Here is a 13,634-nt window from a genome sequence, read left to right as displayed (position 1 = left end):
TGAGCAACAGGTTTAAGTGTTTTAAATTCAAGCACTTAAAAAAAATCTCTCCAGATATGGTTATCAGAAACATGTTTACTATTTAATAGTCAGTACCCAGTTAAGGTGTGATGAAGTATCTGTTAAAGATAATGTGAAGAGGGGAAAAAGCTCAGATAACATCCCAGAGACTTGGAGAAACTGTTTGGTTCCCTCCACAAGGTGTTTCAGCTACAAGGAATATTATTAGGGATTGAGTCTGCCTATGGTTTTGTCATGTTTGTTCCATTTTTCTGAACTGGGTCCTGCGAAAAGTTGACTTTAAAATCTATTTTTTCCTTACAGTCAATTCCATCCTATGACCCAGGACACTGCTTTGGTCTCAGCTTCATAATTGGACAATCTCAGTGTCTCCCTAGGCTGTAGCCCCTTAGTTTCTCTTTTTTTCTTTTTGTCTTTTTAGGGCTGCATCCCCAGCGTATGGAGGGTCCCAGTCTCGGGGTCTAGTTGGAGCTGCAGCTGACGGCTTACACCACAGTAACATGAGTTCTGAGCCACATCTGTGACCTACATCACAGCTCATGGCAAGGCCAGATCCTTAACCCACTGAGCAAGGCTAGGGATCAAACCCCCGTCGTCATGGATACTAGCCAGGTTCATTAGGAACTGAGCCACGACAGGAACTTCCCATTCCTGATTCTCTGGGTGGTGTCTCTTTACACTGATCAGCACTACCTTGATGTTTGAAGTGATAGAGCTGTTTTAAACCTGAAGCTGGTCTCTACCAGATGGAGTAAAAAAAAAAAAAAAAAAAAAAAAAGTGGATTTTTTTTTGGATTAATTTTGTAGATTGGCAGATGCAACACCTCTAGTTTTATTGCACATGGGAAAATCCTGGAATCTGTTTAAAATGAAAAAAATTTTAAAGAATCTCAGTTGTTCCTATAATAACACATCAGGGGAGTAGTGGGTTTTGAGCACAAATGTTGCTTTGTAGAGCTATTTCATGTTGATGTGTATGGCCATTTTTCAGTCTCCTCATTGATTAGGAGGTTGGGTTTCATTCACTTGTAAAATTTCTGCCAAACTGCCTTTCCTGAATTGAGGTGTCAAAACTGGATGTTAATCTTGACGTCCTCACACCTTTTTGCTTTCAGACAGGCCTCGGAATGAAGCTACAAGCAAACATTATGTGGTTGTTAATTGTTTTACAGATGAGAACTGGGATGATGACCAACTGCTTGGTTTTGAACCATGCAATGAAAACCTTGTCTCTGGCTGCAATATAATCAATGGGAAATGTGAGTGTGACACCATTCGAACCTGTAACAATCCCTTTGAGTTTCCAAGGAAGGATATGTGCCTTTCAGCTTTAAAGAGGATTGAAGGTGAGTACTCATTTTCGGTCATCAGCCTTAGCATTGTATAACTCTGAGCAGTGATGGTATTTGAGCTTGAAAAGACAAAGAAAAGCTTATAGAGATGGGTAGCTTTGTTCATCCCAGGTAAGATGCAGAGAGCTGACCAGGAGCAGATGTGATGGTGTGTGCATGTGCATCTACACACGTGTGTGCTTCCTGAAAGCCGTGGAATGATAATGCTGCGGTGGTAACTGGCAGGGTAGTTTGTGCCAGCTTGCCTAGGTCACCTTTGCATAATGGATGATTTCACACGTGGCGTGCTTGAGATCCGCATCTGCTGTCACCATGTCCATTCCGCTTGATTTACCATAGGATGGTGCTCCATGAGGAGCGCAGTAATTAGAAATGCAGCTCATCTGGCAAGAACGTGCATCTAGGAGAGGTGGGAGAGTCGTGCAGTGGTGATCAAAGGCGGAGGTTGGTTTTGCCGTGGGGCAAAATCTCACAGGTGTGGATGGGTCATTGGGCACTTTCCCTCTGGAATGAAGTCAGGAATCACATTAAAATAACAAGAAAATTAGATCAGTGTGGCCCATAACTATTGTACACTCATGCATAAAGCCTAGAAAAGAGACTGAGGACTTGAAAATATGCTTATTGACTACAGTAATCATGAGTGACAGACCCAGCCCTGGGTGCTGTGCCTAACACCCAGAATTCACAGAGGATGAGGCCTGGGCTGGGATCTCAGCCCTGCCCTTGATTAGCACTAAACTCTCTCTTAGCCCCAGGTTCTGCTCAGGGAGTGGGGGTGAATCGGGGAAAGAGGGGTAAATAAGACATTCTTTCTTATATATACCTTTTATCTCTGCAGTGATACTGTTCTAAGATGGAGGAGTTAGCGATACAGTTTGGGATACCCAGGATTTTCCAAGTCCGAAATCAAGCTCATAGGGGCAATAGAGCAGGACTTAACTTTTTGAATGGTATTAGGTTTCCAAGACATTGAATGGTAGTAAAGAATAAGAGGTGAACAGTAGCTCCTAAAAGAGCATTTCTCTTGTGCTTACCAGTGCTGAGAAAGCATTAAAAGAGTATGGTAGAAAACAGCAGAAATAAAAATTTTGAGTACAGAGTCTTAGGTCCTTGGGATTTGAAAATTGAAAAACCACGGTCCACACGGTGGATGACCCACAGCCCAGTTCTAACCATGTAAAGTCTTTTTTGAAATCCCATCATGCCTTAGACAACACAGTTACTGAACTCATTTTTACTGTCTTGTGACAATTTGCTCATCCCTGTCCCCATCCCCACTGCCTGCAAAAAGTAGTATTTTTTCCGTGTATGTATAGACTTCCAGAGATATAGGTGAAGGGGGTCACATGTCTGTTTAATTAATGTAATTATTCATATGTATTTTAGGTCGGTCATATAACACAGCCGTTTAGATGAGTACTTTATGCCTTTCTTACATTTCATGAAACTGTTTTATTCACATTTCAAATGCATCACCATCATTATCACTGCCTATGGGAGAGCTGCCTTCTGTGTCATTGGACACCCTTTCTGAGCACATCCTCTCCACTGCTATCTAAGAGGTTAGAGATGCAGCAGATTTTGAGTCCAAGTTATCACAAGAAGTTTTCTTCCAAAATATAGTGTTTCTTCACCTAAAACTAGAACGGTTGGATTTTTAAGTGGTGAGATGTGTATTTATGATCTGTACAATGTGGAGATTCATCGCATTGATTTTTAAAGTGTTTCTCAACAAGTGGCTTACGAGGTCCAGCATTCCCAATTTTGAGATCATTCCCTCAGGAATAGTTAACTGTAGCTGATTCACTTCTTTACCCCTGCCCCTTTTTAACAGGTTCTGTCAGATGGCCTCTGTAGACTCCAAAAGTAAGATTGGTTGAGGGCACTTAAGGTTAATGTGTCTTCCACAAATAGTAGTTTGTTGTTGAAAATAAAGAACCCTGCAATATTTTCGGTCTTGGAAGAAGTCAGTAAGGAGAATTTCCCTTTTCTGAGAAATAATTTTGAAGAAAATGCTCTCCTGATATTCAAATATATATTGCAAATGAAAGCACTGGTGATGTTTTATCACTGTATGTAATTATATCATTACTAGCAGTAAAGACTTGGAATGCTGATAAGGTATCATGGAGGAGGTGGAGTCTGAACAATTGAGAATTTAGATGGCAATGGATTCCAGGAAGAAGAATGATGAGGACAAAAGAATAAGATGTGGAAGTGTGATTTGCATGACATACATATGTAAGGCACTTGGGAAATGATTCTAAAAGAGTAAGTTTTTGTGTTGATAGGCAACAGAAAATAAAGATGGGAGGCAAGATAGGACTAGATGATGAAATGTCTTCAGCATCATGCAGGGAGCTTGGGCCTGGTGATAGGAGCTTTCAGAAAGCATTGTAGGCTTATGAGCAGAGAGCAGCAGAACATGGCGAAGTCAGTGTTAGGCAGACTGGGGTTGTGGGGAGGGGGTGTCTGGAATGCATGAGCAGGGGGAGATTCTGCAGTCCAGAGGTTGGAGAGCTGTTTCTGTTACTTAGTTGTGGTGCCGCAAGAGACCGCCTTGGGGGTGGCAGGGAAAAGGCAAAGGAACAGATGGATGCTCACCATTTTGATGAAGAACATGCAGTATCTTCTGACAGATAAGGGACGGATGAAAACACTTAAAGATGATTCTGTGGTTCCTAACCTGCAGTCGCAGAAGAATGATTCAAGTGGCAGAGGGAAAACTCTTTTGAGATGACCATAAGGTGGGACTGAGAAATGAGGTGGTTATTTTAAAGGGATCTAGGGTCAAGAGGGATTTTAAAAATATAGGAGCTATTAGAGCATGTTTGAACAATGACAAGAATGATCAAGTGAGGAGGGAGAAACCAATAATGTAAGAAAGGTGACGGTGGCAGGAGTGGAGTCTTTGAGGAGGGACAGGAGCAAAGCTCTGATTTTGCAGAGGTGTGTAAAACAAGGTTGTCAGCTGGCATTGAGGTGGAAGGAAAGGGGCAAGAAAATGAGGAGGGAGAGAAAATGGCAAGTGGACCTCTCAGGGGGAAAGTGAAATAAGTAGGGAAATGTATAAGGGTTGCCTGCTAGTGCTGACAGCTTACTTGAGGTTAGTGGTTAGAAAATTGAAGGGAGGAGTTCCCGTCGTGGCTCAGTGGTAATGAACCCGACTGTATCCATGTGGGTTGGATCCCAGGCCTCGCTCAGTGGGCTAAGGATCTGGTGTTGCCATGAGCTGTGGTGTGGGTCGCAGAGATGGCTTGGATCTGGTGTTGCTATGGCTGTGGCCAGCCACTGCAGCTCCAGCTTGAACCCTAGCCTGGGAACTTCCGTATGCCGTGGGTGTGGGCTTAAAAAGACAAAAAAGAAAAAGAAAAAAGAAAGAAGGAAAAAGAAACAAACAAAAAGAAAAGAAATTTGAAGGGAAACCAGCCAGCATAACCAGGTGCTTTTCCCCAGCTCTGGTATAGACGCAGTGGAGGTGGAGCGGTGGACTTAACCAGGGTTAGGGTTTTTCCTGATGAGTCTGATAGAAAGAGGAGGGCACTGAGATTGAGGGTTGTGCAGGAGAGTACTTACGGTGATTGGCCATGCCATCTCTGCCAGAAAGGAAGCAGCAGCCACGAAAAGGGAAGGAACAGAGGCAGAAGTTCTGTAGATAAATGCAGCACCTACATGTAACTGATGCATCATCTGATTGCATGTGCTTCATGCCAAAAAGGTGTTATTTTTTTAAAGGGAAAAGGAAGAATGATCTGAAAGTGGCTGAGAGAACAAAGAGGACACTTCCCCCACCCCCAGGATTTAGGATGTGTGGGAGATGAAGCCATCCACTCAGGGGAAGGGAGCATTGAGGGAGTACCCAGATTTCTGTTAGAGCGCAGAGATGAAGGGGACATCTGGAGGGGAGAATGACAGCAAAGGGGATTTTGGTGATGACGGTCCAGGAGTTCTTGAAGACACAGTGGAAGGATCTGAGAGGAAGAGTTGTGCAGAACATGGGTGATTTTGCAGAGCCAAGTGAGCTCAAGTCTAGAGATGATGGATGCCTGGGTAGTTTTAGACTTGGGTCTTGAAGTTTCTTAGGGGAGGGTGAAATAGGTAGTTACTAGTTAAAGCCTTCTTTTGAAGACTGTTCTCTGGGGTGTTTTATAACGTTAAGGTGTGTATGCAGTTGGGGAAAGGGCAGGAGAAAGTGTTCTTGCCAGTGCATAATGAGAAAACATGGGTCCCCATTTCTATGTTTTGTGAGTGAGTTCTGAACATGAATTTTAAGCATAGTTACAACATAGTTAAAAAATGTGTGCGAGTTCCCATTGTGGCTCAGAGGAAATGAATCCGACTAGTATCCATGAGGATGTGGGTTCGATCTCTGGCCTCACTCAGTGAGCCGGGAATCTGGCATTGCCATGAGCTGTGGTGTAGGTCACAGACATGGCTCGGATCCCTCGTTGCTGCGGCTGTTGTATAGGCGGGCAGCTCCAGCTCCAATTTGACCCCTAGCCTGGGAACTTCCATATACCACAGGTATGGCTATAAAAAGAAAAAAAAAAAAAAAAAAGGACAGAAGTCATTGCAGGGCATTTCATTATCGTATTTATAGATTTATGGGGAATAATGGCAATTCCAGGGGATTTTTAAAAAGTTCCTATGTATTACTTACATTTGTTTAAAAGGTAGGGCATTGGCCCTGGCTTTTTATGAACATATCCTTATAAAATAAGCTTGTCACAAATTTTGAGGAAATAGGATACTGGATAATAGCAGGCCATGCCTTCATATAGAATGGTTCACCAGGATCTTCTGTGTTTCTCTGAGGAAGAAGAAAAAGGCTGATAAAGGGAAAGATCTGCAAGTCATCTGACCTGAATCCTAGCAAAGCTTACAGTGTGATGCGATGCTACCTATTTATCGTTGGTTTGGTATATGCTGTACCAGGCTTCACAAAAGTTAAATTGATACACCATCAGAAGAGGGGACCAAATGAACAAAATTAGTACCAGCCTCTGTGGCTGCTGCAAGGGTTTTCTGGAGGGGCCTCTCTGAGCTTGGTAATTGTAGTTAAATTTGATACAGAAGACTTGTGAATAGGTTACACTTTTAAATTTGCCTATGGCTCTAGGATGGGGAAGTAACTTTTATTTACTAAAAAAAATTACTGTAATTCAGAGTAGTTATAATACATTCAAGAAGTAATCAGAAATATGAAACCATGTCAAGGTCAGAGAAGGATGTAAAACAACCCTAGAAAACGTTCGTTTATCGATCCCGCCAGCAAATACTCATTGAGTACAAATATGTACAGTCACATTTCGAGTTGCTGTGGAGACAGCTCTTACAGAGCTTACCTTCAGAAGTGAAGGCTGAGGGTAAACAACACAAGTGAGCAAGACAGTATCCTGCAGTGTGATCAGAGCTGTGAAGTGTAATCATCAGGACAGTATGATGGAGAATTACTGGGCTGACTAGGGAAATTGTTTTAGATAAGATGTCAGGGAGGTTTCCCATGAAGGAAGGGCATTTGACCTGAAATCTGACTGTGAGGAAGGGTCAAAGTTGTGATGATCTGAGAAGAGAAGGAGTCCATGCAGAGCACACTCCCTGCAAGTGCAGAAGCTCTAAGTGAGAATGAACTTGGTGTGTTGAAAGAGTGTCAAGAAAATGCAAGGAGGTCCATATAGTAAGGCAGGGAAAGAGAAGAGAAAGGGCTAGATCATGCCCTGCCTTGTAGATGACGCTAAGATGTGTGGATTTTATGATGACTGTGTGGGAAAGCTGTCAGAGGATTGTGAACAAAGGTGTGATGTAATTTGATATGTATTCTAAAAAATGAATATAGTGGAGAAGAGACTTGTGAGTAAGCTGGAAAGATGCGAGCGTGGGAAAAAGTCCCCAGGTAGTAAGAGATAATGGGAATTTGAGCCTGAGTGCTGGAGATGGAGAGAGAGGTGGACTTGAGGTGATTTGGACTTGTTGATGTGGAGACATGGAGCGGGTAGGAGAAAGAAGAATCCAGGAGAACTCTTAGATTTGGGATTTAAGTAAATTGTAGTGCTCTTTACAGGAGCAAGAGCAGATTTAAGGAGGACTCAAGAGTTTTGTTTTGGATAAATTAAATTGGACACCAAAGTAGAGCTATTTGTGATTTAAGTAATTTTTGATGTCATTAACTCATTACATAGCATTCATACATGCATAGCTTCTTAGTATACTGAGGGCTGCAAAGACAAACAGACATCCTTGAGGAAAAGGCAGCCATCTCTACAAGAAAGTGTAACCTTTTGGGGAGATTGTAGAGGAAAATAAAATTAACCCAGTTTATACTAGTCTATCATCAGGCAGATGACTCAACATAAGGGAAAGGAGAATTTAAGAACAGCCTTGGAGATAGAAAAGAGAGGATGGGAGTTCCCTTGTGGCACAGCAGGTTAAGGACCTGACATTGTCACACTATGGCAGCTCTGTTCACTGCTACAGTGCAGGTTCCATCCCTGGCCCAGAAACTTCCACGTGCCTTGGATACAGCATGTGGGGGGAAAAAAAAGAGAGAGAGAGGGGAAATACAGAGGAGTTCACATGGGAGGGATAAAGGTGGCAATTCACTGGGCTTTAGTGACGGACTGACTTTGGAAGATGAGGAAGGTGAAGACTCCCAGATTTGAGGAAGAGGGGTGATTGTCAAGATAGATGCTTGGGGGTGGGGGGCGTGATGGTCAGGCTGCCCAGTGGTTATCATGTACTGAACGTGGAGTACAAGGAGCACAGCTTTATGGGAGTCAGGGTAAGGTGGGTTGTGAGTTTGTTTTGTTCAAGGTGTTCTATGGAGAGTCAAAGGAAAGATGGGACTTAGGAGCCTGGAACTCAGAGAGCTGGGCTGCAGGTAAGGATTTCTGAGTCATCCTCCAGGGGAGTATGGTGCTGTAAATGACCATGGAGTCCATCAGTGAGGATGTACATGTACAGAGAGGAGGAAGAAGAGTGACTGGCAGCATTGACACACCAAAAGCGAGCTGAAATGACCTGTGTAGGAATGGTAGTGCAAGAAGCATTGAACTTCCACTTCCTATAGTGGAAGAAAGCCCCCGGAGTGTTAGTGCCAGCTGACTGAAAGTTAGCCTAAAATGTCGCTGTTGGTACCCATGATAGTGGAATATATAAAACAGCCTATGTCATTTTATTTAATTGATTTGACTTACCTGTACTCCCTGTTCAAAAAAAGCCTTTACATGTGTGTGAGTATAGGAGAGCTGGTCAGACCCACCTGAGGTGTGTGCCATTCAGGGCGGGAGCACAAACATTGAATAATTGGACAGGAAAGTAAAGAGGGAACATTACAGTTGTAGACTCTTTTGAGTCCAGAAGGATCCTCCCTCTGGCTTTCTCTACAAGTACCTTCCAACTTTCACTTTAGAGCTGCTTTGATTCTTTATGCATTCATTCGTTCACTCAGCACATGCTGTGTGTCGCTGTACCCAGATTCCACCAATTTTGACTTTGCTTTGCCTTTAACTGAGGGACCATCTTAAAAATGGCCTGAAAGGTAGTGCAGGTGCGTAAATTGACCCATGTTTTAGATCTACGATGGCAGTTGGCTTTTGATTTTTTTTTGTAAGACAGTTTATGAATGTCTTAAATGATTTTAAGTATTTATCTTGTTTAGAAGCTTACACTGCATGATACACACACACACACATAGTTAGGCGGAAATCAAAGATGAGAAAATATATTTATATGGGCTTTCATATCTTTTTTTTTTCCTGCTATTTAAAACAAAAGTGATTTTTCCATTGTAAGGCCGTATTTTTTTGAAGCTAAACTAATTTTGACCCAGAGACAAATGGCTTCTGTTTAATAGACTTTTCTTTCAGTTTTAAAACATCCAAATAGCAGTTACTTCAGAGCCTCAAGTTTTATTAATTATTCTCTGCTCTAAATTTACTGTTTCATTCCTACCTAAGGAAATGTTAATATATGAGCTTCTTAACTCCATTTTCAGTTTTCTACGTTGCACTTATTTTTTTTCACACAGCTAAAGAGTCAGTGCTAAATGTTATTCTTGGTTGCTATCTTTCTCTTGGTCTGTAGCCTGCAGTACAACCTGTGCTGTGTGTGGCCTAATCAGATATTCTAGCTCTTGATGTCATCTGTAATGTTTGTCTGTAGACACACATTTAATTAGTATTTAGAAAGAATGATGGGAGTTCCCGTCGTGGCGCAGTGGTTAACGAATCCGACTAGGAACCATGAGGTTGCGGGTTCGGTCCCTGGGCTTGCTCAGTGGGTTAATGATCTGGCGTTGCCATGAGCTGTGGTGTAGGTTGCAGACGCAGCTCGGATCCCGCGTTGCTGTGGCTCTGGCGTAGGGCAGTGGCTACAGCTCTGATTCGACCCCTAGCCTGGGAACCTCCATATGCCACGGGAGCGGCCCAAGAAATAGCAAAAAAAGACAAAAAAAAAAAAAAAAAGAAAGAAAGAATGATGATACTATTTACTTTTATCCACAGAACTTTTTTACTCAAAAGTTTTTTGGTTTTGGGGGGGGTGGGGTGCTCAAAAAAGCACCCCAAGAAATGTGATCAGACAGAGCTGGGCATATAATTTAATATCCATCCCATCTTTGACATAGTGTAGCAGAATTCCCTCTGGACCCTCTTGCCATCAACCTTTGCTAGATGGAGACACTTTTATCTGTATCAAGGAATCTATTGTCATCCTTACGTACTGAGATGGCAGATGCCCCCACCTGCCTGAGCCCAAGTTCTCACGCGGCACTGGAGGTCCATGGTGAGGCCTGAGTATCATGCACGGGAGATCTCATGGGTTTTATAAACTGGAGAGAGCTTGATGGTCACGCAGAGATTTTGATGTACCTGGACTGGACTAGGGCCAAGAGGATCTGCATTTCCAACCAACCCTCAGTTTGCCTCCCTGGGTTTGCTGTGCCAAGGTGAGCGAACATCTTAAGTGATGATCATTGGACTTTATTTATTTATTTTTTTATTTATTTTTATTTATTTATTTATTTTTTTTTTTTGGTCTTTTTGTCTTTGTTGTTGTTGTTGCTGTTGCTATTTCTTGGGCCGCTCCCTCGGCATATGGAGGTTCCCAGGCTAGGGGTCGAATCGGAGCTGTAGCCACTGGCCTACGCCAGAGCCACAGCAACGCGGGATCCGAGCTGCGTCTGCAACCTACAGCACAGCTCACGGCAACGCCAGATCGTTCACCCACTGAGCAAGCCCAGGGACCGAACCCGCAACCTCATGGTTCCTAGTCGGATTCGTTAACCACTGCGCCACAACAGGAACTCCCTATTTTTTAAAATTTTATTGAAGTATAGTTGATTTACAGTGTTGAGTTAGTTTCTGGTATAGAGCAAAGTGATGCAGTTATACATATATATATATTTTTTTTTTAGATTCTTTTTTCATTATAGGTTATTACAGGATATTGAATATAGTTCTCTGTGCTGTGCAGTAGGCCCTTGGGGTTTATCTGTTTTCTATATAGTAGTGTATATCTGCTAATCCCAAACTCCTATTTTAATCCCTCTCCTCCTTTCCCCTTTGGTCACCAGTAAGTTTATTTTCCATGTCTGTGAGTCTAATTCTGTTTTGTAAATAAGTTCATTGTATCATATTTTATATTCCACATGTAAGTGATATTGTATGATATTTGTCTTTCTCTGTCTCAGTTCACTCAGTATCATAATCTCTAGGTCCACCCACGTTGCTACAAATGGCATTATTTCATTCTTTTTTATGGCTGAACAATATTCCATTGGGTCTATGTACCACATCTTCTTTGTCCATATGTCTGTTGATGGATGTTTAGGCTTCTTCCATGTCTTGTCTGTTGTAAATAGTGCTGCAGTGAACATAGGGGTACATGTATCTTTTCAAATTACAGTTTTCTCCAGGTATGTACCAAGGAGTAGGGTTGCTGGATCATACAGTAACTCTATCTTTGGTTTTTTAAGGAATCTTCATACTGTTTTTCCATAGTGGCTGCCCCGATTTCATTGGACCTAGAAATTCTAATACTTAAAAAAAAAAAAAAAAAAAAAAAAGAAAGTCAGATCCTCTGTATAAATTGCCAGACTTCAAATATTAATATATAGTGATGGTTTCATTTTATAATTAAATGAATTATAACTATTTTGCAAGTAAATATGAAAAGAAATTAAAACCCCACTGAGGCATGTTATAGTGCATGTATAGGATCACATGGTGAGAAACAAATACCAAAACTTAGGTGCTGAGGAAATTGTTTTCAGTAGAGATGATCCTTTATATAACTTAACCATTTGATCTTCGCTAAACTTTAGAACTATATCTAAGACCTTATGTCTGTGGGTTTTTTTTACAGTTATGTTGATCTGCATGATATCAAATATCATTCCTGCCAAATCTTTCAGAGTAGAGTATTGACTATAGTAAAAATGACCCAGTATAATAATAAGGTCACAGGCTCAGACATACTAAGAGTCAAATTCTATGTTCTCCTGAAATACAACAGTGTACTGTAAGATTATGAGTAGCAGCATTAAGTTTATAAGGTCCTTAACAACTTATCATAACTGTAACTTTTCTGTGGGAAGGAGGATAGAAATGGGGGTATTTATTATACATTTTATGAAGTTTATGAAGTTTAGAGAAGAAACATCTTTGAGAGGCACTTGGCCTTTTAAAACTGCTCTTCTATAACCCATGATAATAAAATACATGTACTGAACTACCAAAACAAAAAAACACCAAAAGAGAGAACCTCTTAAACTTTGGTTCTCAACTTATTCTGAAGCCATAGGGACTGTACTTTCTCTGTGTCCAGACCTTCCTGTGCACTAATTCACAATTTTTAAATGTACTTCATTAAAATTACTCATTACAGATCCTATTTCTCTTAGGCTAGGTACATCTGAAATCAGTATTATGCTTGTGAATATATTGTTTTAGCTCATCTACATTGTTTTAAAAAAATAAAATGCCTTTTCTAGGGCTACTCCCTCGGCATATGGAGGTTCCCAGGCTAGGGGTTGAATCGGAGCTGTAGCCACCGGCCTATGCCAGAGCCACAGCAACGCGGGATCCGAGCCGGGTCTGCGACCTACACCACAGCTCACGGGCAACACTGAATCCTTAACCCACTGAGCAAGCGCAGGGACCGAACCCGCAACCTCATGGTTCCTAGTTGGATTCGTTAACCACTGCGCCACAACGGACACTCCTAAAAATATATTTTTGAGGAATTTGGTAATACTGCTTACCGCATTTGGAGATAACGACTATTCCCTTGACCAAATTTAAAAAAAAAAAGCACTTTTAACCTTACCTTCCAGGTGGATAAGGGACCTCATTACCATCAAGGTCTCAGCTTTTGATTTTTCCTTTAGCTGCCCAAGTGCCATTAAGTACATTTGTTTAATTAAGGCAGTAAGGCTTTTATGCAACTTTAAATGCTTTGCTATTGCCCTCTCTGTAACAACCATCACAAAATGATAATGTGATATATCACTCCTTTTTGATGCACATACATATAATGGTTTTGAAATTTAAATAGACTTTTACTTTAAATTCCAACAATTTCTTGGGGAAAGGAAGAGTAGACAAAATTATTTATTTTCATAGTGGTAGACTTTTTATTTAGGTTGACAGCTAAATATTTTAGAATTTTGGGTACAAATTGTTGTTTTGATGTCTTGATAACTAGTTTAAGGGGGAAAAAATGACTACGAAGAGGCGGAAACCAGTTTTGAATATCTGGGAAGTCAAAACAGGAAACTCAGGGAACTTGGCCTAAGACCAGTTGGAGAGGACAGTTGGTTGAATAATTATACCTGCATTTTAACCGTTGGAAGTCATACAGTGACCTTCTGGTTGTGGTTTCTTGTGCCCAGCAGAAAAAAAGAAAAGCCATGATTAAATATTTTGTATCCTTGTGCTAAGAAGGGAGTGTGTGTGTGTGTGTGTGTGTGTGTGTGTATGTGTATAGAGGGGCATTTCATTCAGCCACATCAGGGCTACACTGAATGGTATAGAAATGTTTTTCAGTCTGAGCCTTAGCAGGATGCTTGCTGCACAGTCACAGGTAAATAGTCCTAGTGCTTTGTACCATGTATTAATGTCCTTCCCCTTTGTTCTAGCTTTTCATCTGTACTTTCAACCTGTCTCTTCTGTACCAAGCCATCTGTCTGTCCTCTTCCTATGCTTTTTCCCAGGTTAGTGACAGGAGTACCAGAAGTTGTAGGTGAACAGTTTTTGCTGC

At 41.5% G+C, this 13,634-nt stretch overlaps 1 protein-coding gene across 6 annotated transcripts in view; it reads left to right on the top strand.

Annotated features, from left to right (window-relative positions):
* Positions 1-13,634, top strand: part of CRIM1 (cysteine rich transmembrane BMP regulator 1) — a 204,024-nt gene that overhangs the window by 41,737 nt on the left and 148,653 nt on the right. For 5 of the 6 annotated variants that reach the window (XM_085019582.1, XM_021087640.2, XM_085019584.1 and 2 more), the window contains one exon: positions 1,194-1,367. The exons of the other annotated variant lie outside the window; for it this stretch is intronic. In XM_085019582.1, coding sequence (XP_084875708.1) covers positions 1,194-1,367 — 174 coding nt within the window. Of the gene's footprint in view, positions 1-1,193; positions 1,368-13,634 lie in introns of those variants that run through there. 6 annotated transcript variants of the gene reach the window in all.

The sequence above is a fragment of the Sus scrofa genome, chromosome 3 (assembly GCF_054392235.1).
Source record: "Sus scrofa isolate SSC_HxYL_T2T_F1_AM1 chromosome 3, Sscrofa_HxYL_maternal_Yorkshire_Landrace_v2.0, whole genome shotgun sequence".
In the NCBI taxonomy this organism is placed as follows: domain Eukaryota; kingdom Metazoa; phylum Chordata; class Mammalia; order Artiodactyla; family Suidae; genus Sus; species Sus scrofa.
The sequence above is the reverse complement of the archived record's forward strand: the minus strand, read 5'-3'. Positions and strand labels throughout refer to the sequence as shown.